Consider the following 25,683-nt stretch of genomic DNA (forward strand, 5'->3'; position numbering starts at 1 on the left):
TACAGAGAAGTGCTCCGATCATTTCCTTGTCCTAACGTTAGGGAGTATCATTCCAGAACCATTGTTCAAGGTCACTGAACATCCTGATGCCTTTAAATGGAAAGGAACACCAAGACCTTGCCAACTAACCACTAGAAGCCCAAATACCTCGGTGATGAGTTTCTTCTCTTCTCTTCTTCCCTCTTTTCTGTTCACTTTGACAAAGTCTTGTGTTGAAGTTGAAGCAATCTCCTCTTCTCTGTTTTGCACTTTTCAAAAAAACAGTTTTACTGTAGTAGATATTAGGTAAACAACGTGCCAATTGAAAATCTTTTACTTTCATGATCCCTATATTTATTTCGCAGTTTGACTGAAGAGAAATAATAAAAACATTCTGTTGTACACAAGTTACATATTTATTACTTGAGTCGTCTTTAGTTTTTTTTTGTGACAGTACAAAATTAAATATCAAACACCATCTTTAATAAAAAATAGAATCGGAGGTTACGTCCCAAATGGCACCTTCTTCCCTTCATAGTGCACCTCTTTTGACCAGGGTACATAGGGCTCCTGTCTAAAGTAGTACACTATATAGGGCATAGGGTCCATAGGGCTCTGGTCTAATGTAATGCACTATATAGGGCATAGGGTCCATAGGGCTCTGGTCTAAAGTAGTGCACTATATAGGGCATAGGGCTCTGGCCTAAAGTAGTGCACTATATATAGGCTAAAGGGTGCAATTTGGGACGTTGGCCTCATATTATACATGTTTAGTCTGAGTTGATATAATTCACCGTTGACATTGCTAGTACACCAGTGTACTAGACTAGAGAGTAATATATCGGACATTAGACAAACATTCAGTATTCTAATTCATCATTTAGACGTAACGATACATTAAAACGAGTTAACTACGGCCCGGGATTCAAACCGATCGACGATATGGGTCGTATGCACCACTTAAAGGTAATTTCCCGTGTTCTCTACGAAACAACAGGAACTTCGGCTTTAAAATGTGCATAGCTGGATCGGATCGCATCCTGGCCCTTTAAGTGATCATTTCTTTCCATACACAGTGAAGATTTAAAGAAGGGTAAATACTTGAATAGTACCAAATAGAGGAAGAGCTCCTGGATGTGTGACATGCAGGTACCATATAGTTAAACAAAAGTGCACTTGAGTGATTTACTAGTTAAGAAAAACACTTGAGTGATTTACTAGTTAAGAAAATACATTCCCAAATGGAGCCCTATGAGTCCTGGTCAAAAGTATCACACCACATACTTAGTTGCAGGTACATTTTACATTTTTTTTTGTCATTTTAGCAGACGCTCTTATCCAGAGCAACTTACAGTAGTGAATGCATACATTTCATACCTTTTTTTTGTACTGGCACCCCAGTGGGAATCGAACCCACAACCCTGGCGTTGCACACACCATGCTGGCGTTGCAAACACCATGCTCTACCAACTGAGCCACAAGGATTGAATCCCTGAGCCAACTAGGTAAAAAACACCTGTCGATGTCCCCTTGAAGCAAGGCGCTCTGGGTAAGAGCGTCTGATAAATGACTAAACTGAGAATGTGGGATGCATTCCAACAACCACAGCTGATAGGAGCTGACAGCTAAGGTGCACTGACTATTTCACATTAAATAAACTGTCTATTGCCATAAACATTGAAATGTACAAAATCTAAATTTTGTTTAAAGATTCAGAAAGATGTGTTGGTTTGATCAAAGAAGAGAATCCTACCTGTCATCTAAACGAGACTGACGTAATACTGGAAGTGAATTAGTACCACAACACTGAAGACAGGCAAACAGCAGGTCTATGGGTAACACACCTGTATATCTTTACACCTGTGGGTATTTATTAGTAGGATTTAGTCCAATCACGCTATGCACCTTTTTAAAGGTGATGTTCTAGCTTTCGCTGAGACGGCGCTCACAGTAAACCTGTCAGCTCGGTCAGATAATTCACTTTTATTTGGTGCATAGCCGACAAAATCGCAATTGAATCCTGGACGTTTATTATTATTATATTATTACTATTATATTATACTGAACAAAAATATAAACGTAACATGCAGTTCATATGAGGAAATCAATGAATTGAAATGAATTCATTAGGCAGTAATCTATGTGCTTTCACCCATGGAATTAGCTGTTAGGGGTTCAAAGGTTAAAGGGGGGTGGGATGACCTGAAATATGCTGCTTTTACAAACTGTTATGCTGTTTTCAAATGAAACACGATACCTTGCTCTTGTTAGAGAGGGACGAAGGGACGGATTGTTTCATACTCTCACCAGGGTCTTAAGTCTTGTTCTTTAGGTAAAAAACGTTTTCTTTTCGAACTCTGATATATTTGTGTGCCCGTAATACTAACTGGGGGTATAAGCATTGGACTGGGAATAGAGATATGCATCTGTTGGTCACAGATACCTTAAAAAATGGGCCTCTCGATGGGCCTCAGGTACTCGTCTCTGTATTTCTGTGCATTAAAATTGCCATCGATAAAATACAATTGTGTTCGTTGTACATAACTTATACCTGCCCATACCATAACCCCACTGCCACCAGGGGGCACTTTGTTCACAATGCTGACATCAGAAAACGCCATACACGTGGTCTGCGGTTGTGAGGCCGGTTGGACGTACTGACAAATTCTCTAAAGCAACGTTGGAGGCTTATGGTAGAGAAATTAACATTCAATTCTCTGGCAACAGCTCTGGTGGACATTCCTTCAGTCAGCATGCCATTTGCATGCTCCCTCAAACATTTTGACATCTGTGGCATTGTGTTGTGTGACAATACTGCACATTTTAGAGTGGCCTTTTAATGTCCCCCAGCACAAGGTGCACCTGTGTAATGATGCTGTTTAATCAGCATTCTTGATATGCCACACCTGTCAGGTGGATGGATTATCTTGGCAAAGGAGAAATGCTAAGGGATGTAAACACATTTGTACACAGAATTTAACAGAAAAACACATTTATGGGCGTATGAAACATTTCAAGGTTTCTTTTTTATTTCAGCTCATGAAACTTGGGACCAACACTTTACATGTTGAGTTTATATTTTTTGTTCAGTGTATATTATCAATCGTGTATGTTTTTACTGCATATCCCATCTGGAACATACAGTATTTCAACACTAACCTATAAGAATTGGACCAGCAGCATGACACGACCAGAAGTATTCATCTCGACAAGGGTGTAGATTTGGTAGGTAGGTAGGTATATCATTCAGGTGATAAAAACACACATCTACTCCTTCTACTGCATGTGAACTATGCTCAACGTTCCCATATCTACATTTCTGATCAATAGGGGAAAACTTGGCCTTCACAACAATCAATCAATCGCGTTACAGATTATCGTTACCATGGATACCATGAAATGATCAAGGTTCGGGTTGTTCAGGTCTTGGATCAGTCAGTTTGTTGTTAGAGATAAACCACATAGTTCTCAGGGATCAGGCCAGTCTTTCCCTGGAACGTTGCTTGGATCCAGCCAGGTTCAATAGATGGATACACTGAGGACGGAGAGACAAAGAGAGGACGTCTGTCAGTCAAAGAGAGGAGAGGGGTTCAATGAAACGTGGAGAGCAAACCACACTAGGCCTGAATAATTAGCATTAATGACAGATAAAACCACACTAGGCATGAATAATTAGCATTAATGACAGATAAAACCACACTAGGCATGAATAATTAGCATTAATGACAGATAAAACCACACTAGGCATGAATAATTAGCATTAATGACAGATAAAACCACACTAGGCATGAATAATTAGCATTAATGACAGATAAAACCACACTAGGCTAGAATAATTAGCATTAATGACAGATAAAACCACACTAGGCCTGAATAATTAGCATTAATGACAGATCAACCCACACTAGGCCTGAATAATTAGCATTAATGACAGATAGAATAATTAGCATTAACGATCAAGAGAGCCTCCAGGTCAGTCTGTTATTTTTTAATTACCCACACTCCCCTCCCCTCTTTTCTCCTCTCCTCTCCTCCCTCTCCCCTCAGGTTCACCCCTCTCCTCCATCTCCTCTCCTCTCCTCTTCCCTCAGCCTCTCTCCTCTCTTCCCTCCCCCCCTTCCCTCAGCCTCACCCCTCTCCTCCATGTCCTCCCCTCTCCTCCCCCATCCCCTCAGCCTCTCTCCTCTTCCTTCAGCCTCTCTCTTTTCTCTTCCCTCCCCCCCTTCCCTCAGCCTCTCTCCTCTCCTCCCCTCCCCTCTACCCTCAGCCTCACCCCTCTCTCCACCCCCCCTCTTCCCCCTCGTATTTTATAGGGCATAGGGTGCCATTTGGAACGGGTCCTCTAAAACAGTAATATAACTGCTGCAGAGGATGCGTATGTTAACCTTATCTCTGCTGGCGTCTGCTAGTGTATGCTGGCTCTGTCAGCTGAACGGATGAGATCCAGCTAAGCTGCTCCACAGATTTCCATCACTACGAGGTTACTGTGACCTGCTGTAAGGCTGCTGTCCTGGGACTGAGCCAAACACATGGCAAGAGGCAAAAAAAACATCCCTCTGCTGCAAGGCTGGCTATCTGGGTGTTTAGAGAGAGGACAGGTAATAACATCCCTCTGCTGCAAGGCTGGCTATCTGGGCGTTTAGAGAGAGGACAGGTAATAACATCCCTCTGCTGCAAGGCTGGCTATCTGGGGGTTTAGAGAGTAATAACATCCCTCTGCTGCAAGGCTGGCTATCTGGGTGTTTAGAGAGAGGATAGGTAATAACATCCCTCTGCTGCAAGGCTGGCTATCTGGGTGTTTAGAGAGTAATAACATCCCTCTGCTGCAAGGCTGGCTATCTGGGTGTTTAGAGAGAGGACAGGTAATAACATCCCTCTGCTGCAAGGCTGGCTATCTGGGCGTTTAGAGAGTAATAACATCCCTCTGCTGCAAGGCTGGCTATCTGGGTGTTTAGAGAGTAATAACATCCCTCTGCTGCAAGGCTGGCTATCTGGGTGTTTAGAGAGAGGATAGGTAATAACATCCCTCTGCTGCAAGGCTGGCTATCTGGGTGTTTAGAGAGAGGAGAGGTAATAACATCCCTCTGCTGCAAGGCTGGCTATCTGGGTGTTTAGAGAGAGGATAGGTAATAACATCCCTCTGCTGCAAGGCTGGCTATCTGGGTGTTTAGAGAGTAATAACATCCCTCTGCTGCAAGGCTGGCTATCTGGGTGTTTAGAGAGAGGATAGGTAATAACATCCCTCTGCTGCAAGGCTGGCTATCTGGGCATTTAGAGAGTAATAACATCCCTCTGCTGCAAGGCTGGCTATCTGGGTGTTTAGAGAGAGGAGAGGTAATAACATCCCTCTGCTGCAAGGCTGGCTATCTGGGCGTTTAGAGAGAGGACAGGTAATAACATCCCTCTGCTGCAAGGCTGGCTATCTGGGCGTTTAGAACACCCCTCTGCTGCAAGGCTGGCTATCTGGGTGTTTAGAGAGAGGATAGGTAATAACATCCCTCTGCTGCAAGGCTGGCTATCTGGGTGTTTAGAGAGAGGACAGGTAATAACATCCCTCTGCTGCAAGGCTGGCTATCTGGGCGTTTAGAGAGTAATAACATCCCTCTGCTGCAAGGCTGGCTATCTGGGTGTTCAGAGAGAGGATAGGTAATAACATCCCTCTGCTGCAAGGCTGGCTATCTGGGCGTTTAGAGAGTAATAACATCCCTCTGCTGCAAGGCTGGCTATCTGGGTGTTTAGAGAGAGGATAGGTAATAACATCCCTCTGCTGCAAGGCTGGCTATCTGGGTGTTTAGAGAGTAATAACATCCCTCTGCTGCAAAGCTGGCTATCTGGGCGTTTAGAGAGAGGAGAGGTAATAACATCCCTCTGCTGCAAGGCTGGCTATCTGGGCGTTTAGAGAGAGGATAGGTAATAACATCCCTCTGCTGCAAGGCTGGCTATCTGGGTGTTTAGAGAGAGGATAGGTAATAACATCCCTCTGCTGCAAGGCTGGCTATCTGGGTGTTTAGAGAGAGGATAGGTAATAACATCCCTCTGCTGCAATGCTGGCTATCTCGGTGTTTAGAGAGAGGATAGGTAATAACATCCCTCTGCTGCAAGGCTGGCTATCTGGGTGTTTAGAGAGAGGATAGGTAATAACATCCCTCTGGGGCAAGGCTGGCTATCTGGGCGTTTAGAGAGAGGATAGGTAATAACATCCCTCTGCTGCAAGGCTGGCTATCTGGGTGTTTAGAGAGTAATAACATCCCTCTGCTGCAAGGCTGGCTATCTGGGTGTTTAGAGAGTAATAACATCCCTCTGCTGCAAAGCTGGCTATCTGGGCGTTTAGAGAGAGGATAGGTAATAACATCCCTCTGCTGCAAGGCTGGCTATCTGGGTGTTTAGAGAGAGGATAGGTAATAACATCCCTCTGCTGCAAGGCTGGCTATCTGGGTGTTTAAAGAGAGGATAGGTAATAACATCCCTCTGCTGCAAGGCTGGCTATCTGGGTGATTAGAGAGAGGAGAGGTAATAACATCCCTCTGCTGCAAGGCTGGCTATCTGGGCGTTTAGAGAGAGGATAGGTAATAACATCCCTCTGCTGCAAGGCTGGCTATCTGGGCGTTTAGAGAGTAATAACATCCCTCTGCTGCAAGGCTGGCTATCTGGGTGTTTAGAGAGAGGATAGGTAATAACATCCCTCTGCTGCAAGGCTGGCTATCTGGGTGTTTAGAGAGAGGATAGGTAATAACATCCCTCTGCGGCAAGGCTGGCTATCTGGGCGTTTAGAGAGAGGATAGGTAATAACATCCCTCTGCTGCAAGGCTGGCTATCTGGGTGTTTAGAGAGTAATAACATCCCTCTGCTGCAAGGCTGGCTATCTGGGTGTTTAGAGAGTAATAACATCCCTCTGCTGCAAAGCTGGCTATCTGGGCGTTTAGAGAGAGGATAGGTAATAACATCCCTCTGCTGCAAGGCTGGCTATCTGGGTGTTTAGAGAGAGGATAGGTAATAACATCCCTCTGCTGCAAGGCTGGCTATCTGGGTGTTTAAAGAGAGGATAGGTAATAACATCCCTCTGCTGCAAGGCTGGCTATCTGGGTGATTAGAGAGAGGAGAGGTAATAACATCCCTCTGCTGCAAGGCTGGCTATCTGGGCGTTTAGAGAGAGGATAGGTAATAACATCCCTCTGCTGCAAGGCTGGCTATCTGGGCGTTTAGAGAGTAATAACATCCCTCTGCTGCAAGGCTGGCTATCTGGGTGTTTAGAGAGAGGATAGGTAATAACATCCCTCTGCTGCAAGGCTGGCTATCTGGGCGTTTAGAGAGAGGATAGGTAATAACATCCCTCTGCTGCAAGGCTGGCTATCTGGGTGTTTAGAGAGTAATAACATCCCTCTGCTGCAAGGCTGGCTATCTGGGTGTTTAGAGAGTAATAACATCCCTCTGCTGCAAGGCTGGCTATCTGGGCGTTTAGAGAGAGGACAGGTAATAACATCCCTCTGCTGCAAGGCTGGCTATCTGGGTGTTTAGAGAGAGGAGAGGTAATGCAATCCCTCTGCTGCAAGGCTGGCTATCTGGGCGTTTAGAGAGAGGAGAGGTAATAACATCCCTCTGCTGCAAGGCTGGCTATCTGGGCGTTTAGAGAGTAATAACATCCCTCTGCTGCAAGGCTGGCTATCTGGGTGTTTAGAGAGAGGACAGGTAATAACATCCCTCTGCTGCAAGGCTGGCTATCTGGGTGTTTAGAGAGAGGACAGGTAATAACATCCCTCTGCTGCAAGGCTGGCTATCTGGGCGTTTAGAGAGTAATAACATCCCTCTGCTGCAAGGCTGGCTATCTGGGTGTTTAGAGAGAGGACAGGTAATAACATCCCTCTGCTGCAAGGCTGGCTATCTGGGCGTTTAGAGAGTAATAACATCCCTCTGCTGCAAGGCTGGCTATCTGGGTGTTTAGAGAGAGGACAGGTAATAACATCCCTCTGCTGCAAGGCTGGCTATCTGGGCGATTAGAGAGAGGATAGCGTCAAGCTAAAAGCAAGGTCGTTATGCTTCCACTGTCTGTACACACACAACGCTGGGAAACTGCCAAGTTATAACTGAGGCCTACCAAGTTGGGGTGGACCCTGTCTGTATGCAGGTACAGACAGACTAGAGATGCTTCCTTCTATAGACCAGACTTGGGTACATTACATAGCTGAGGCATATCTGCTGTATACAGGAACAGATGGACCCATTCTGTTTAACAGTAGACACAGTCCATTAGCTGTCTCTCTGTGTGTGTGTGTGTGTGTGTGTGTTAACTTGAGTGAGTGTCTTACCGTTTGAGAAGAGAGCCCCTTGTGGGAAGCTGAGCTCATGGCTGTGTTCTGCCTCACAGGAGTACATGGCCTTGGCATCTCTGGAACCAACACAGGAGACATTACAAAGTCAACAGACATACTGTACATCTATGGCATTGGTGTCTCTATGGATATGGACGAACAGAGGGATAAAGACAGACAGATACATCTCTATAAAGATGGATGGAGGGATAAAGACAGACACATGACACAGTTAAATATCTCTGCAGCGACACACGATAAATGAAACACACAGGAGACATACGACGACAGGTGAATAACAGGTGAATAACAGGTAAATAACAGGTGAATAACAGGTGAATAACAGGTGAATAGCAGGTGAATAGCAGGTGAATAACAGGTGAATAACAGGTGTATAACAGGTGTATAACAGGTAAATAACAGGTGAATAACAGGTGAATAACAGGTGAATAACAGGTGAATAACAGGTGAATAGCAGGTGAATAAGCAGGTGAATAACAGGTGAATAACAGGTGTATAACAGGTGTATAACAGGTAAATAACAGGTGAATAACAGGTGAATAACAGGTGAATAGCAGGTGAATAACAGGTGAATAACAGGTAAATAACAGGTAAATAACACAATGAACAGATTGAAGAATGAGGAATCAGAATTAATGCACAATTGAACGTGTTTTAAATGTAGGTTACACCACCAATTGGAGGAGAGAGTAGCCTGTATATTGTGTAGGTCAGACATATTGGGATAAAATAGATATTGGCATTCTACCTTCCAACAGGTGTGGTCTGCGCCGCTGAAGGGCAGTTTTCAAACAGCATGGCTCTTGCAGCAACCCTGAAACACAGACAGGAAAAATTCATTCCCATTTGCTTATTATCTCTCAAATCCATATACCAATGGCCTGAAATCTCATACTAATTACTTGCAAGGGTGTGAATTATTTTATGTTCAAAAGATCGTCTTGAGTCACTCTGACCCTGCACACAGGGGTGAGTGCACTTTCATTCAGAGCGGCCAGTGTTCCTCATTTTTAAAGTGTGAAGTCACAGCATGTCTTATTGTTAAGTGTGAAGTCACAGCATTACACAATAAGACACACAATAGGGGAGGCTTCCTTCCCTTCCGTTACCAGAAGCAGGCAAGCAGGCAGGCGGCCACCCTTCCCCTCCCCTTCCTCTGCCTTCCCCTCCAAGGTGCAGAACCAGCTCTCGACCCACTGAAGACGAGGAGAGGAGACCCTTATCCTACAGGACAACTGAAGACGAGGAGAGGAGGCCCTTATCCTACAGGACAACTGAAGACGAGGAGAGGAGGCCCTTATCCTACAGGACAACTGAAGACGAGGAGAGGAGGCCCTTATCCTACAGGACAACTGAAGACGAGGAGAGGAGGCCCTTATCCTACAGGACAACTGAAGACGAGGAGAGGAGGCCCTTATCCTACAGGACAACTGAAGACGAGGAGAGGAGGCCCTTATCCTACAGGACAACTGAAGACGAGGAGAGGAGACCCTTATCCTACAGGACAACTGAAGACGAGGAGAGGAGGCCCTTATCCTACAGGACAACTGAAGACGAGGAGAGGAGACCCTTATCCTACAGGACAACTGAAGACACAGGAGAGGAGGCCCTTATCCTACAGGACAACTGAAGACGAGGAGAGGTGGCCCTTATCCTACAGGACAACTGAAGACGAGGAGAGGAGGCCCTTATCCTACAGGACAACTGAAGACGCAGGAGAGGAGGCCCTTATCCTACAGGACAACTGAAGACGAGGAGAGGAGGCCCTTATCCTACAGGACAACTGAAGACGAGGAGAGGAGGCCCTTATCCTACAGGACAACTGAAGACGAGGAGAGGAGGCCCTTATCCTACAGGACAACTGAAGACGAGGAGAGGAGGCCCTTATCCTACAGGACAACTGAAGACGAGGAGAGGAGACCCTTATCCTACAGGACAACTGAAGACGAGGAGAGGGGGCCCTTATCCTACAGGACAACTGAAGACGAGGAGAGGAGGCCCTTATCCTACAGGACAACTGAAGACGAGGAGAGGAGACCCTTATCCTACAGGACAACTGAAGACGAGGAGAGGGGGCCCTTAGGAGGTGCCTGAGGAAGGCCCACAGCATCATCAGGGATGCCAACCAGCCCAGCCACGAGCTGTTCTCTTCCTTACCATGGGGCAGACGGTATCGAAGCATGAGGTTTTACATCAACAGGCTCAGACACTGTTTCAATGTACAAGCCATCAGACTGCTGAACACTTCCCCGTGTCCCTCCCCGTGTCCCTCCCCGTGTCCCTCCCCGTGTCTCTCCCCTGTGTCCCTCCCCGTGTCCCTCCCGTGTCCCTCCCCGTGTCCCTCCCCGTGTCTCTCCCCTGTGTCCCTCCCGTGTCCCTCCCCGTGTCCCTCCCCGTGTCCCTCCCCGTGTCCCTCCCCGTGTCCCTCCCCGTGTCCCTCCCCCGTGTCCCTCCCCGTGTCCCTCCCCGTGTCCCTCCCCTGTGTCCCTCCCCGTGTCCCTCCCCTGTGTCCCTCCCGTGTCTCTCCCCGTGTCCCTCCCCGTGTCCCTCCCCGTGTCCCTCCCCGTGTCCCTCCCCTGTGTCCCTCCCCGTGTCCCTCCCCGTGTCTCTCCCCGTGTCCCTCCCCGTGTCCCTCCCCTGTGTCCCTCCCCGTGTCCCTCCCCTGTGTCCCTCCCCGTGTCTCTCCCCGTGTCCCTCCCCGTGTCCCTCCCTGTGTCCCTCCCCGTGTCCCTCCCCGTGTCCCTCCCTGTGTCCCTCCCCGTGTCCCTCCCTGTGTCCCTCCCCGTGTCCCTCCCCTGTGTCTCTCCCCGTGTCCCTCCCCGTGTCCCTCCCCGTGTCCTTACCCGTGTCCCTCCCCGTGTCCCTCCCCGTGTCCCTCCCCGTGTCTCTCCCCGTGTCCCTCCCCGTGTCCCTCCCCGTGTCCCTCCCTGTGTCCCTCCCCGTGTCCCTCCCCGTGTCCCTCCCCGTGTCCCTCCCCGTGAGAGAGAGTGAAAGAGGGAGAAGAAAGAGAGAGAGGGGGAGAGTGGAGAGCTGCTGGGTCACATCAACCCAGAACGCAGAATGGCTGACTCTCCAACCGATAGGAAAAACACATAAATCTCACAACACACACACACACACACACACACACACACACACACACACACACACACACACACACACACACACACACACACACACACACACACACACACACACACACACACACACACACAGCAGGAGGAGGAAGGTTCACAGTAAGATCTGTCCTGCAGAAAAAAACGGTGTTTTAAGGGCTGTTTACTGTGTGTGTGTGGATTGTAGTAGTGTGTGTGTGTGTGTGTGTGTAGTGTGTGTGTATTGTAGTAGTGTGTGTGTGTGTGTATTGTAGTAGTGTGTGTGTGTGTATTGTAGTAGTGTGTGTGTGTGTATTGTAGTAGTGTGTGTGTGTGTGTATTGTAGTAGTGTGTGTGTGTGTGTGTATTGTAGTAGTGTGTGTGTGTGTGTGTGTATTGTAGTAGTGTGTGTGTGTGTATTGTAGTAGTGTGTGTGTGTGTGTGTGTGTGTGTGTATTGTAGTAGTGTGTGTGTGTGTGTATTGTAGTAGTGTGTGTGTGTGTGTGTGTATTGTAGTAGTGTGTGTGTGTGTGTGTGTAGTAGTGTGTGTGTGTGTATTGTAGTAGTGTGTGTGTGTGTGTGTGTGTGTGTGTGTGTGTGTATTGTAGTAGTGTGTGTGTGTATTGTAGTAGTGTGTGTGTGTGTTGTGTATTGTAGTAGTGTGTGTGTGTGTGTATTGTAGCAGTGTGTGTGTGTGTGTATTGTAGCAGTGTGTGTGTGTGTGTATTGTAGCAGTGTGTGTGTGTGTGTATTGTAGCAGTGTGTGTGTGTGTGTGTATTGTAGCAGTGTGTGTGTGTGTGTATTGTAGTAGTGTGTGTGTGTGTGTGTGTATTGTAGTAGTGTGTGTGTGTGTGTATTGTAGTAGTGTGTGTGTGTGTGTATTGTAGCAGTGTGTGTGTGTGTGTGTATTGTAGCAGTGTGTGTGTGTGTGTATTGTAGCAGTGTGTGTGTGTGTGTGTATTGTAGCAGTGTGTGTGTGTGTGTGTATTGTAGCAGTGTGTGTGTGTGTGTATTGTAGCAGTGTGTGTGTGTGTGTATTGTAGTAGTGTGTGTGTGTGTGTTTGTAGCAGTGTGTGTGTGTGTGTATTGTAGTAGTGTGTGTGTGTGTGTGTAGTAGTGTGTGTGTGTGTGTGTATTGTAGTAGTGTGTGTGTGTGTGTATTGTAGCAGTGTGTGTGTGTGTGTGATTGTAGCAGTGTGTGTGTGTGTGTGTATTGTAGCAGTGTGTGTGTGTGTGTGTGTATTGTAGTAGTGTGTGTGTGTGTGTGTATTGTAGCAGTGTGTGTGTGTGTGTATTGTAGCAGTGTGTGTGTGTGTGTATTGTAGTAGTGTGTGTGTGTGTGTATTGTAGCAGTGTGTGTGTGTGTGTTTATTGTAGCAGTGTGTGTGTGTGTGTGTGTATTGTAGTAGTGTGTGTGTGTGTATTGTAGCAGTGTGTGTGTGTGTATGTGTAGCAGTGTGTGTGTGTGTGTATTGTAGTAGTGTGTGTGTGTGTGTATTGTAGCAGTGTGTGTGTGTGTGTGGTATTGTAGCAGTGTGTGTGTGTGTGTGTATTGTAGTAGTGTGTGTGTGTGTGTGTATTGTAGCAGTGTGTGTGTGTGTGTATTGTAGCAGTGTGTGTGTGTGTGTGTATTGTAGCAGTGTGTGTGTGTGTGTTATTGTAGCAGTGTGTGTGTGTGTGTGTGTGTAGCAGTGTGTGTGTGTGTGTATTGTAGCAGTGTGTGTGTGTGTGTATTGTAGCAGTGTGTGTGTGTGTGTGTGTAGCAGTGTGTGTGTGTGTGTGTATTGTAGCAGTGTGTGTGTGTGTGTGTATTGTAGCAGTGTGTGTGTGTGTGTGTATTGTAGCAGTGTGTGTGTGTGTGTATTGTAGCAGTGTGTGTGTGTGTGTGTGTGTAGCAGTGTGTGTGTGTGTGTGTATTGTAGCAGTGTGTGTGTGTGTGTATTGTAGCAGTGTGTGTGTGTGTGTGTATTGTAGCAGTGTGTGTGTGTGTGTGTGTTGTAGCAGTGTGTGTGTGTGTGTGTATTGTAGCAGTGTGTGTGTGTGTGTATTGTAGCAGTGTGTGTGTGTGTGTGTATTGTAGCAGTGTGTGTGTGTGTGTGTTGTAGCAGTGTGTGTGTGTGTGTGTGTATTGTAGCAGTGTGTGTGTGTGTGTGTTTGTAGCAGTGTGTGTGTGTGTGTGTATTGTAGCAGTGTGTGTGTGTGTGTATTGTAGCAGTGTGTGTGTGTGTATTGTAGCAGTGTGTGTGTGTGTGTGTATTGTAGCAGTGTGTGTGTGTGTGTATTGTAGCAGTGTGTGTGTGTGTGTTATTGTAGCAGTGTGTGTGTGTGTGTATTGTAGCAGTGTGTGTGTGTGTGTATTGTAGCAGTGTGTGTGTGTGTGTGTGTATTGTAGCAGTGTGTGTGTGTGTGTGTATTGTAGCAGTGTGTGTGTGTGTGTATTGTAGCAGTGTGTGTGTGTGTGTATTGTAGCAGTGTGTGTGTGTGTGTGTATTGTAGCAGTGTGTGTGTGTGTGTGTGTATTGTAGCAGTGTGTGTGTGTGTGTGATTGTAGCAGTGTGTGTGTGTGTGTATTGTAGCAGTGTGTGTGTGTGTGTGTGTTAGCAGTGTGTGTGTGTGTGTGTATTGCTAGCAGTGTGTGTGTGTGTGTGTATTGTAGCAGTGTGTGTGTGTGTGTATTGTAGCAGTGTGTGTGTGTGTGTGTATTGTAGCAGTGTGTGTGTGTGTGTATTGTAGCAGTGTGTGTGTGTGTGTGTAGTGTGTGTGTATGTGTAGTGTGTGTGTGTGTGTGTATTGTAGCAGTGTGTGTGTGTGTGTATTGTAGCAGTGTGTGTGTGTGTGTTATTGTAGCAGTGTGTGTGTGTGTGTATTGTAGCAGTGTGTGTGTGTGTGTGTATTGTAGCAGTGTGTGTGTGTGTGTATTGTAGCAGTGTGTGTGTGTGTGTGTGTAGCAGTGTGTGTGTGTGTGTGTATTGTAGCAGTGTGTGTGTGTGTGTATTGTAGCAGTGTGTGTGTGTGTGTATTGTAGCAGTGTGTGTGTGTGTGTGTATTGTAGCAGTGTGTGTGTGTGTGTGTGTTGCAGTGTGTGTGTGTGTGTGTATTGTAGCAGTGTGTGTGTGTGTGTGTATTGTAGCAGTGTGTGTGTGTGTGTTATTGTAGCAGTGTGTGTGTGTGTGTATTGTAGCAGTGTGTGTGTGTGTGTGTATTGTAGCAGTGTGTGTGTGTGTGTGTGTAGCAGTGTGTGTGTGTGTGTGTATTGTAGCAGTGTGTGTGTGTGTGTATTGTAGCAGTGTGTGTGTGTGTGTATTGTAGCAGTGTGTGTGTGTGTGTATTGTAGCAGTGTGTGTGTGTGTGTATTGTAGCAGTGTGTGTGTGTGTGTGTAGTGTGTGTGTGTGTATGCAGTGTGTGTGTGTGTGTGTATTGTAGCAGTGTGTGTGTGTGTGTATTGTAGCAGTGTGTGTGTGTGTGTGTATTGTAGCAGTGTGTGTGTGTGTGTGTGTTAGCAGTGTGTGTGTGTGTGTGTATTGTAGCAGTGTGTGTGTGTGTGTATTGTAGCAGTGTGTGTGTGTGTGTGTGTTGTAGCAGTGTGTGTGTGTGTGTGTATTGTAGCAGTGTGTGTGTGTGTGTTTGTAGCAGTGTGTGTGTGTGTGTGTATTGTAGCAGTGTGTGTGTGTGTGTATTGTAGCAGTGTGTGTGTGTGTGTGTATTGTAGCAGTGTGTGTGTGTGTGTATTGTAGCAGTGTGTGTGTGTGTGTATTGTAGCAGTGTGTGTGTGTGTGTGTATTGTAGCAGTGTGTGTGTGTGTGTGTGTGTAGCAGTGTGTGTGTGTGTGTATTGTAGCAGTGTGTGTGTGTGTGTATTGTAGCAGTGTGTGTGTGTGTGTATTGTAGCAGTGTGTGTGTGTGTGTGTATTGTAGCAGTGTGTGTGTGTGTGTGTATTGTAGCAGTGTGTGTGTGTGTGTATTGTAGCAGTGTGTGTGTGTGTGTGTATTGTAGCAGTGTGTGTGTGTGTGTGTATTGTAGCAGTGTGTGTGTGTGTGTGTATTGTAGCAGTGTGTGTGTGTGTGTATTGTAGCAGTGTGTGTGTGTGTGTATTGTAGCAGTGTGTGTGTGTGTGTGTATTGTAGCAGTGTGTGTGTGTGTGTGTATTGTAGCAGTGTGTGTGTGTGTGTGTATTGTAGCAGTGTGTGTGTGTGTGTATTGTAGCAGTGTGTGTGTGTGTGTATTGTAGCAGTGTGTGTGTGTGTGTGTATTGTAGCAGTGTGTGTGTGTGTGTTATTGTAGCAGTGTGTGTGTGTGTGTGTATTGTAGCAGTGTGTGTGTGTGTGTGTATTGTAGCAGTGTGTGTGTGTGTGTATTGTAGCAGTGTGTGTGTGTGTGTGTTTGTAGCAGTGTGTGTGTGTGTGTGTGTAGCAGTGTGTGTGTGTGTGTGTATTGTAGCAGTGTGTGTGTGTGTGTGTATTGTAGCAGTGTGTGTGTGTGTGTGTATTGTAGCAGTGTGTGTGTGTGTGTATTGTAGCAGTGTGTGTGTGTGTGTGTATTGTAGCAGTGTGTGTGTGTGTGTATTGTAGCAGTGTGTGTGTGTGTGTATTGTAGCAGTGTGTGTGTGTGTGTGTATTGTAGCAGTGTGTGTGTGTGTGTGTATTGTAGCAGTGTGTGTGTGTGTGTGTATTGTAGCAGTGTGTGTGTGTGTGTGTATTGTAGCAGTGTGTGTGTGTGTGTGTATTGTAGCAGTGTGTGTGTGTGTGTGTATTGTAGCAGTGTGTGTGTGTGTGTATTGTAGCAGTGTGTGTGTGTGTGTGTATTGTAGCAGTGTGTGTGTGTGTGTGTATTGTAGCAGTGTGTGTGTGTGTGTGTATTGTAGCAGTGTGTGTGTGTGTGTGTATTGTAGCAGTGTGTGTGTGTGTGTATTGTAGCAGTGTGTGTGTGTGTGTATTGTAGCAGTGTGTGTGTGTGTGTGTATTGTAGCAGTGTGTGTGTGTGTGTGTGTGTAGCAGTGTGTGTGTGTGTGTGTATTGTAGCAGTGTGTGTGTGTGTGTGTGTGTAGCAGTGTGTGTGTGTGTGTATTGTAGCAGTGTGTGTGTGTGTGTGTATTGTAGCAGTGTGTGTGTGTGTGTGTATTGTAGCAGTGTGTGTGTGTGTGTATTGTAGCAGTGTGTGTGTGTGTGTGTATTGTAGCAGTGTGTGTGTGTGTGTATTGTAGCAGTGTGTGTGTGTGTGTATTGTAGCAGTGTGTGTGTGTGTGTGTATTGTAGCAGTGTGTGTGTGTGTGTGTATTGTAGCAGTGTGTGTGTGTGTGTGTTTGTAGCAGTGTGTGTGTGTGTGTATTGTAGCAGTGTGTGTGTGTGTGTGTATTGTAGCAGTGTGTGTGTGTGTGTGTTATTGTAGCAGTGTGTGTGTGTGTGTGTATTGTAGCAGTGTGTGTGTGTGTGTATTGTAGCAGTGTGTGTGTGTGTGTGTATTGTAGCAGTGTGTGTGTGTGTGTGTATTGTAGCAGTGTGTGTGTGTGTGTGTATTGTAGGAGTGTGTGTGTGTGTGTATTGTAGCAGTGTGTGTGTGTGTGTGTATTGTAGCAGTGTGTGTGTGTGTGTATTGTAGCAGTGTGTGTGTGTGTGTGTGATTGTAGCAGTGTGTGTGTGTGTGTATTGTAGCAGTGTGTGTGTGTGTGTATTGTAGCAGTGTGTGTGTGTGTGTGTGTATTGTAGCAGTGTGTGTGTGTGTGTGTATTGTAGCAGTGTGTGTGTGTGTGTGTATTGTAGCAGTGTGTGTGTGTGTGTGTATTGTAGCAGTGTGTGTGTGTGTGTGTATTGTAGCAGTGTGTGTGTGTGTGTGTGTTGTAGCAGTGTGTGTGTGTGTGTATTGTAGCAGTGTGTGTGTGTGTGTATTGTAGCAGTGTGTGTGTGTGTGTGTGTGTGTAGCAGTGTGTGTGTGTGTGTGTATTGTAGCAGTGTGTGTGTGTGTGTATTGTAGCAGTGTGTGTGTGTGTGTGTTTGTAGCAGTGTGTGTGTGTGTGTGTGTATTGTAGCAGTGTGTGTGTGTGTGTTATTGTAGCAGTGTGTGTGTGTGTGTATTGTAGCAGTGTGTGTGTGTGTGTGATTGTAGCAGTGTGTGTGTGTGTGTGTATTGTAGCAGTGTGTGTGTGTGTGTGTATTGTAGCAGTGTGTGTGTGTGTGTGTATTGTAGCAGTGTGTGTGTGTGTGTATTATTGTAGCAGTGTGTGTGTGTGTGTGTATTGTAGCAGTGTGTGTGTGTGTGTATTGTAGCAGTGTGTGTGTGTGTGTATTGTAGCAGTGTGTGTGTGTGTGTGTATTGTAGCAGTGTGTGTGTGTGTGTATTGTAGCAGTGTGTGTGTGTGTGTGTATTGTAGCAGTGTGTGTGTGTGTGTATTGTAGCAGTGTGTGTGTGTGTGTATTGTAGCAGTGTGTGTGTGTGTGTGTATTGTAGCAGTGTGTGTGTGTGTGTATTGTAGCAGTGTGTGTGTGTGTGTATTGTAGCAGTGTGTGTGTGTGTGTATTGTAGCAGTGTGTGTGTGTGTGTGTATTGTAGCAGTGTGTGTGTGTGTGTATTGTAGCAGTGTGTGTGTGTGTGTGTGTAGCAGTGTGTGTGTGTGTGTATTGTAGCAGTGTGTGTGTGTGTGTGTATTGTAGCAGTGTGTGTGTGTGTGGTATTGTAGCAGTGTGTGTGTGTGTGTATTGTAGCAGTGTGTGTGTGTGTGTGTGTAGCAGTGTGTGTGTGTGTGTATTGTAGCAGTGTGTGTGTGTGTGTGTATTGTAGCAGTGTGTGTGTGTGTGTATTGTAGCAGTGTGTGTGTGTGTGTATTGTAGCAGTGTGTGTGTGTGTGTGTGTAGCAGTGTGTGTGTGTGTGTGTATTGTAGCAGTGTGTGTGTGTGTGTATTGTAGCATAGTGTGTGTGTGTATTGTAGCAGTGTGTGTGTGTGTGTGTATTGTAGCAGTGTGTGTGTGTGTGTGTTATTGTAGCAGTGTGTGTGTGTGTGTATTGTAGCAGTGTGTGTGTGTGTGTATTGTAGCAGTGTGTGTGTGTGTGTATTGTAGCAGTGTGTGTGTGTGTGTGTATTGTAGCAGTGTGTGTGTGTGTGTTATTGTAGCAGTGTGTGTGTGTGTGTGTATTGTAGCAGTGTGTGTGTGTGTGTGTTGTAGCAGTGTGTGTGTGTGTGTGTATTGTAGCAGTGTGTGTGTGTGTGTGTATTGTAGCAGTGTGTGTGTGTGTGTGTGTGTAGCAGTGTGTGTGTGTGTGTATTGTAGCAGTGTGTGTGTGTGTGTGTATTGTAGCAGTGTGTGTGTGTGTGTGTATTGTAGCAGTGTGTGTGTGTGTGTGATTGTAGCAGTGTGTGTGTGTGTGTGTATTGTAGCAGTGTGTGTGTGTGTGTGTGTAGCAGTGTGTGTGTGTGTGTATTGTAGCAGTGTGTGTGTGTGTGTATTGTAGCAGTGTGTGTGTGTGTGTATTGTAGCAGTGTGTGTGTGTGTGTATTGTAGCAGTGTGTGTGTGTGTGTGTATTGTAGCAGTGTGTGTGTGTGTGTGTATTGTAGCAGTGTGTGTGTGTGTGTGTATTGTAGCAGTGTGTGTGTGTGTATTGTAGCAGTGTGTGTGTGTGTGTGTATTGTAGCAGTGTGTGTGTGTGTGTATTGTAGCAGTGTGTGTGTGTGTGTGTTGTAGCAGTGTGTGTGTGTGTGTGTATTGTAGCAGTGTGTGTGTGTGTGTATTGTAGCAGTGTGTGTGTGTGTGTATTGTAGCAGTGTGTGTGTGTGTGTATTGTAGCAGTGTGTGTGTGTGTGTGTATTGTAGCAGTGTGTGTGTGTGTGTATTGTAGCAGTGTGTGTGTGTGTGTGTATTGTAGCAGTGTGTGTGTGTGTGTATTGTAGCAGTGTGTGTGTGTGTGTATTGTAGCAGTGTGTGTGTGTGTGTATTGTAGCAGTGTGTGTGTGTGTGTGTTAGCAGTGTGTGTGTGTGTGTGTATTGTAGCAGTGTGTGTGTGTGTGTTATTGTAGCAGTGTGTGTGTGTGTGTATTGTAGCAGTGTGTGTGTGTGTGTATTGTAGCAGTGTGTGTGTGTGTGTATTGTAGCAGTGTGTGTGTGTGTGTGTATTGTAGCAGTGTGTGTGTGTGTGTGTTGTAGCAGTGTGTGTGTGTGTGTATTGTAGCAGTGTGTGTGTGTGTGTATTGTAGCAGTGTGTGTGTGTGTGTGTATTGTAGCAGTGTGTGTGTGTGTGTTATTGTAGCAGTGTGTGTGTGTGTGTGTATTGTAGCAGTGTGTGTGTGTGTGTATTGTAGCAGTGTGTGTGTGTGTGTGTATTGTAGCAGTGTGTGTGTGTGTGTATTGTAGCAGTGTGTGTGTGTGTGTGTGTTGTAGCAGTGTGTGTGTGTGTGTGTATTGTAGCAGTGTGTGTGTGTGTGTATTGTAGCAGTGTGTGTGTGTGTGTGTGTGTAGCAGTGTGTGTGTGTGTGTGTATTGTAGCAGTGTGTGTGTGTGTGTATTGTAGCAGTGTGTGTGTGTGTGTATTGTAGCAGTGTGTGTGTGTGTATTGTAGCAGTGTGTGTGTGTGTGTATTGTAGCAGTGTGTGTGTGTGTGTTATTGTAGCAGTGTGTGTGTGTGTGTATTGTAGCAGTGTGTGTGTGTGTGTATTGTAGCAGTGTGTGTGTGTGTGTGTATTGTAGCAGTGTGTGTGTGTGTGTATTGTAGCAGTGTGTGTGTGTGTGTGTATTGTAGCAGTGTGTGTGTGTGTGTATTGTAGCAGTGTGTGTGTGTGTGTATTGTAGCAGTGTGTGTGTGTGTGTATTGTAGCAGTGTGTGTGTGTGTGTGTATTGTAGCAGTGTGTGTGTGTGTGTATTGTAGCAGTGTGTGTGTGTGTGTGTATTGTAGCAGTGTGTGTGTGTGTGTATTGTAGCAGTGTGTGTGTGTGTGTATTGTAGCAGTGTGTGTGTGTGTGTGTATTGTAGCAGTGTGTGTGTGTGTGTATTGTAGCAGTGTGTGTGTGTGTGTATTGTAGCAGTGTGTGTGTGTGTGTGTATTGTAGCAGTGTGTGTGTGTGTGTATTGTAGCAGTGTGTGTGTGTGTGTGTATTGTAGCAGTGTGTGTGTGTGTGTATTGTAGCAGTGTGTGTGTGTGTGTATTGTAGCAGTGTGTGTGTGTGTGTGTGTTGTATCTGTGTGTGTGTGTGTGTGTATTGTAGCAGTGTGTGTGTGTGTGTGTATTGTAGCAGTGTGTGTGTGTGTGTATTGTAGCAGTGTGTGTGTGTGTGTGTATTGTAGCAGTGTGTGTGTGTGTGTGTGTATTGTAGCAGTGTGTGTGTGTGTGTATTGTAGCAGTGTGTGTGTGTGTGTGTATTGTAGCAGTGTGTGTGTGTGTGTGTATTGTAGCAGTGTGTGTGTGTGTGTATTGTAGCAGTGTGTGTGTGTGTGTGTGTAGCAGTGTGTGTGTGTGTGTGATTGTAGCAGTGTGTGTGTGTGTGTGTATTGTAGCAGTGTGTGTGTGTGTGTGATTGTAGCAGTGTGTGTGTGTGTGTATTGTAGCAGTGTGTGTGTGTGTGTGTGTGTGTGTGTGTGTGTGTGTGTGTGTGTGTGTATTGTAGCAGTGTGTGTGTGTGTGTATTGCTTAGCAGTGTGTGTGTGTGTGTTATTGTAGCAGTGTGTGTGTGTGTGTGTATTGTAGCAGTGTGTGTGTGTGTGTATTGTAGCAGTGTGTGTGTGTGTGTGTTATTGTAGCAGTGTGTGTGTGTGTGTTATTGTAGCAGTGTGTGTGTGTGTGTGTATTGTAGCAGTGTGTGTGTGTGTGTGTTGTTAGCAGTGTGTGTGTGTGTGTATTGTAGCAGTGTGTGTGTGTGTGTGTATTGTAGCAGTGTGTGTGTGTGTGTATTGTAGCAGTGTGTGTGTGTGTGTATTGTAGCAGTGTGTGTGTGTGTGTGTATTGTAGCAGTGTGTGTGTGTGTGTATTGTAGCAGTGTGTGTGTGTGTGTGTATTGTAGCAGTGTGTGTGTGTGTGTGTATTGTAGCAGTGTGTGTGTGTGTGTGTGTGTAGCAGTGTGTGTGTGTGTGTGTATTGTAGCAGTGTGTGTGTGTGTGTATTGTAGCAGTGTGTGTGTGTGTGTATTGTAGCAGTGTGTGTGTGTGTGTGTATTGTAGCAGTGTGTGTGTGTGTGTATTGTAGCAGTGTGTGTGTGTGTGTGTATTGTAGCAGTGTGTGTGTGTGTGTGTATTGTAGCAGTGTGTGTGTGTGTGTGTATTGTAGCAGTGTGTGTGTGTGTGTGTATTGTAGCAGTGTGTGTGTGTGTGTGTATTGTAGCAGTGTGTGTGTGTGTGTATTGTAGCAGTGTGTGTGTGTGTGTATTGTAGCAGTGTGTGTGTGTGTGTATTGTAGCAGTGTGTGTGTGTGTGTGTTGTAGCAGTGTGTGTGTGTGTGTGTATTGTAGCAGTGTGTGTGTGTGTGTATTGTAGCAGTGTGTGTGTGTGTGTTATTGTAGCAGTGTGTGTGTGTGTGTATTGTAGCAGTGTGTGTGTGTGTGTGTATTGTAGCAGTGTGTGTGTGTGTGTGTATTGTAGCAGTGTGTGTGTGTGTGTATTGTAGCAGTGTGTGTGTGTGTGTGTATTGTAGCAGTGTGTGTGTGTGTGTGATTGTAGCAGTGTGTGTGTGTGTGTATTGTAGCAGTGTGTGTGTGTGTGTGTGTAGCAGTGTGTGTGTGTGTGTGTATTGTAGCAGTGTGTGTGTGTGTGTATTGTAGCAGTGTGTGTGTGTGTGTGTATTGTAGCAGTGTGTGTGTGTGTGTATTGTAGCAGTGTGTGTGTGTGTGTGTATTGTAGCAGTGTGTGTGTGTGTGTATTGTAGCAGTGTGTGTGTGTGTGTATTGTAGCAGTGTGTGTGTGTGTGTGTATTGTAGCAGTGTGTGTGTGTGTGTGTATTGTAGCAGTGTGTGTGTGTGTGTGTTTGTAGCAGTGTGTGTGTGTGTGTATTGTAGCAGTGTGTGTGTGTGTGTATTGTAGCAGTGTGTGTGTGTGTGTATTGTAGCAGTGTGTGTGTGTGTGTGTATTGTAGCAGTGTGTGTGTGTGTGTATTGTAGCAGTGTGTGTGTGTGTGTGTATTGTAGCAGTGTGTGTGTGTGTGTGTATTGTAGCAGTGTGTGTGTGTGTGTTATTGTAGCAGTGTGTGTGTGTGTGTGTATTGTAGCAGTGTGTGTGTGTGTGTGTGTGTAGCAGTGTGTGTGTGTGTGTGTATTGTAGCAGTGTGTGTGTGTGTGTATTGTAGCAGTGTGTGTGTGTGTGTGTTGTAGCAGTGTGTGTGTGTGTGTATTGTAGCAGTGTGTGTGTGTGTGTGTATTGTAGCAGTGTGTGTGTGTGTGTATTGTAGCAGTGTGTGTGTGTGTGTATTGTAGCAGTGTGTGTGTGTGTGTGTATTGTAGCAGTGTGTGTGTGTGTGTATTGTAGCAGTGTGTGTGTGTGTGTATTGTAGCAGTGTGTGTGTGTGTGTGTATTGTAGCAGTGTGTGTGTGTGTGTGTATTGTAGCAGTGTGTGTGTGTGTGTGTATTGTAGCAGTGTGTGTGTGTGTGTATTGTAGCAGTGTGTGTGTGTGTGTATTGTAGCAGTGTGTGTGTGTGTGTGTATTGTAGCAGTGTGTGTGTGTGTGTGTGTAGCAGTGTGTGTGTGTGTGTATTGTAGCAGTGTGTGTGTGTGTGTGTATTGTAGCAGTGTGTGTGTGTGTGTGTATTGTAGCAGTGTGTGTGTGTGTGTATTGTAGCAGTGTGTGTGTGTGTGTATTGTAGCAGTGTGTGTGTGTGTGTGTAGCAGTGTGTGTGTGTGTGTGTGTTGTAGCAGTGTGTGTGTGTGTGTATTGTAGCAGTGTGTGTGTGTGTGTGTGTGTAGCAGTGTGTGTGTGTGTGTGTATTGTAGCAGTGTGTGTGTGTGTGTGTATTGTAGCAGTGTGTGTGTGTGTGTGTATTGTAGCAGTGTGTGTGTGTGTGTATTGTAGCAGTGTGTGTGTGTGTGTATTGTAGCAGTGTGTGTGTGTGTGTGTGTATTGTAGCAGTGTGTGTGTGTGTGTATTGTAGCAGTGTGTGTGTGTGTGTATTGTAGCAGTGTGTGTGTGTGTGTATTGTAGCAGTGTGTGTGTGTGTGTATTGTAGCAGTGTGTGTGTGTGTGTGTATTGTAGCAGTGTGTGTGTGTGTGTGTTGTCGGTGTGTGTGTGTGTGTGTAGCAGTGTGTGTGTGTGTGTATTGTAGCAGTGTGTGTGTGTGTGTGTGTATTGTAGCAGTGTGTGTGTGTGTATTGTAGCAGTGTGTGTGTGTGTGTGTTGTAGCAGTGTGTGTGTGTGTGTTATTGTAGCAGTGTGTGTGTGTGTGTGTTAGCAGTGTGTGTGTGTGTGTGTTGTAGCAGTGTGTGTGTGTGTGTGTATTGTAGCAGTGTGTGTGTGTGTGTATTGTAGCAGTGTGTGTGTGTGTGTATTGTAGCAGTGTGTGTGTGTGTGTGTATGTTAGCAGTGTGTGTGTGTGTGTGTTGTAGCAGTGTGTGTGTGTGTGTATTGTAGCAGTGTGTGTGTGTGTGTGTGTATTGTAGTAGTGTGTGTGTGTGTAGCAGTGTGTGTGTGTGTTGTAGTAGTGTGTGTGTGTGTATTGTAGCAGTGTGTGTGTGTGTTTGTAGTGTGTGTGTGTGTGTAGTGTGTGTGTGTATTGTAGCAGTGTGTGTGTGTATTGTAGCAGTGTGTGTGTGTATTGTAGCAGTGTGTGTGTGTATTGTAGTAGTGTGTGTGTGTGTATTGTAGCAGTGTGTGTGTGTGTGTATTGTAGCAGTGTGTGTGTGTGTGTATTGTAGCAGTGTGTGTGTGTGTGTGTATTGTAGCAGTGTGTGTGTGTGTGTATTGTAGCAGTGTGTGTGTGTGTGTGTATTGTAGCAGTGTGTGTGTGTGTGTATTGTAGCAGTGTGTGTGTGTGTGTGTATTGTAGCAGTGTGTGTGTGTGTGTGTATTGTAGCAGTGTGTGTGTGTGTGTGTATTGTAGCAGTGTGTGTGTGTCCATTACACTGAGCCTGGTCTCTGGTATCCGTTTCTGGAGGACTCCATCTTGTCCGGCCTGTCCAATCTCCGACGGGTGACTAGTTTAGGAGGGAGGTCTGGGTGGTCTGCAGACTTTACACTCTCCTTCTGATCCTTCTGCTGGTCTTTCTGCTCCAGCGTCCCGGCAGACAGACTCTGGACTGAACCTGCCAGACTCCTACGGCCTTGGGGATGAGATAAGCAACTCAGTAAGCTGAGTCCAAAATGGATCCCAATTCCCTACGGTGCACTACTACTCTACTAGAGGTCCTGTCTACTACACTACTACAGGTCCTGTCTACTACACTACTAGAAGTCCTGTCTACTACACTACTAGAGGTCCTGTCTACTACACTACTAGAGGTTCTGTCTACTACACTACTAGAGGTCCTGTCTACTACACAACTAGAGGTCCTGGCTACTACACTACTAGAAGTCCTGTCTACTACACTACTAGAGGTCCTGTCTACTACACTACTAGAGGTTCTGTCTACTACACTACTAGAGGTCCTGTCTACTACACAACTAGAGGTCCTGTCTACTACACTACTACAGGTCCTGTCTACTACACTACTAGAGGTCCTGTCTACTACACTACTAGAGGTCCTGTCTACTACACTACTATATATCCTGTCTACTACACTACTAGAGGTCCTGTCTACTACACTACTACAGGTCCTGTCTATTTCACTACTACAGGTCCTGTCTACTACACTACTAGAGGTCCTGTCTACTACACTACTACCGGTCCTGTCTACTACACTACTACCGGTCCTGTCTACTACACTACTATATATCCTGTCTACTACACTACTACCGGTCCTGTCTACTACACTACTAGAGGTCCTGTCTACTACACTACTAGAGGTCCTGTCTACTACACTACTAGAGGTCCTGTCTACTACACTACTAGATGTCCTGTCTACTACACTACTAGAGGTCCTGTCTACAACACTACTACAGGTCCTGTCTACTACACTACTAGAGGTCCTGTCTACTACACTACTATATATCCTGTCTACTACACTACTAGAGGTCCTGTCTACTACACTACTAGAGGTCCTGTCTACTGCACTACTAGAGGTCCTGTCTACTACACTACTAGATGTCCTGTCTACTACACTACTAGAGGTCCTGTCTACTACACTACTACAGGTCCTGTCTACTACACTACTAGAGGTCCTGTCTACTACACTGCTAGAGGTCCTGTCTACTACACTACTACAGGTCCTGTCTACTACACTAC

General features: G+C 45.9%; 1 protein-coding gene across 7 annotated transcripts in view; it reads right to left on the reverse strand.

Moving 5' to 3' along the window:
- Positions 1–374: 374 nt before the first annotated feature.
- arhgap42b (Rho GTPase activating protein 42b) overlaps positions 375–25,683 on the reverse strand; it is a 237,147-nt gene continuing 211,838 nt past the window's right edge. For all 7 annotated transcript variants that reach the window (XM_045704171.1, XM_045704175.1, XM_045704173.1 and 4 more), the window contains 4 exons: positions 24,424–24,622; positions 9,055–9,120; positions 8,283–8,362; positions 375–3,514 (listed from right to left, as the gene is read on the reverse strand). In XM_045704171.1, the coding sequence (XP_045560127.1) occupies positions 3,426–3,514; positions 8,283–8,362; positions 9,055–9,120; positions 24,424–24,622 (434 nt within the window). In that variant the 3' untranslated portion in view covers positions 375–3,425. The remainder of the gene's footprint in view (positions 3,515–8,282; positions 8,363–9,054; positions 9,121–24,423; positions 24,623–25,683) is intronic.

The sequence above is a fragment of the Salmo salar genome, chromosome ssa20, assembly GCF_905237065.1.
Source record: "Salmo salar chromosome ssa20, Ssal_v3.1, whole genome shotgun sequence".
Taxonomy (NCBI): domain Eukaryota; kingdom Metazoa; phylum Chordata; class Actinopteri; order Salmoniformes; family Salmonidae; genus Salmo; species Salmo salar.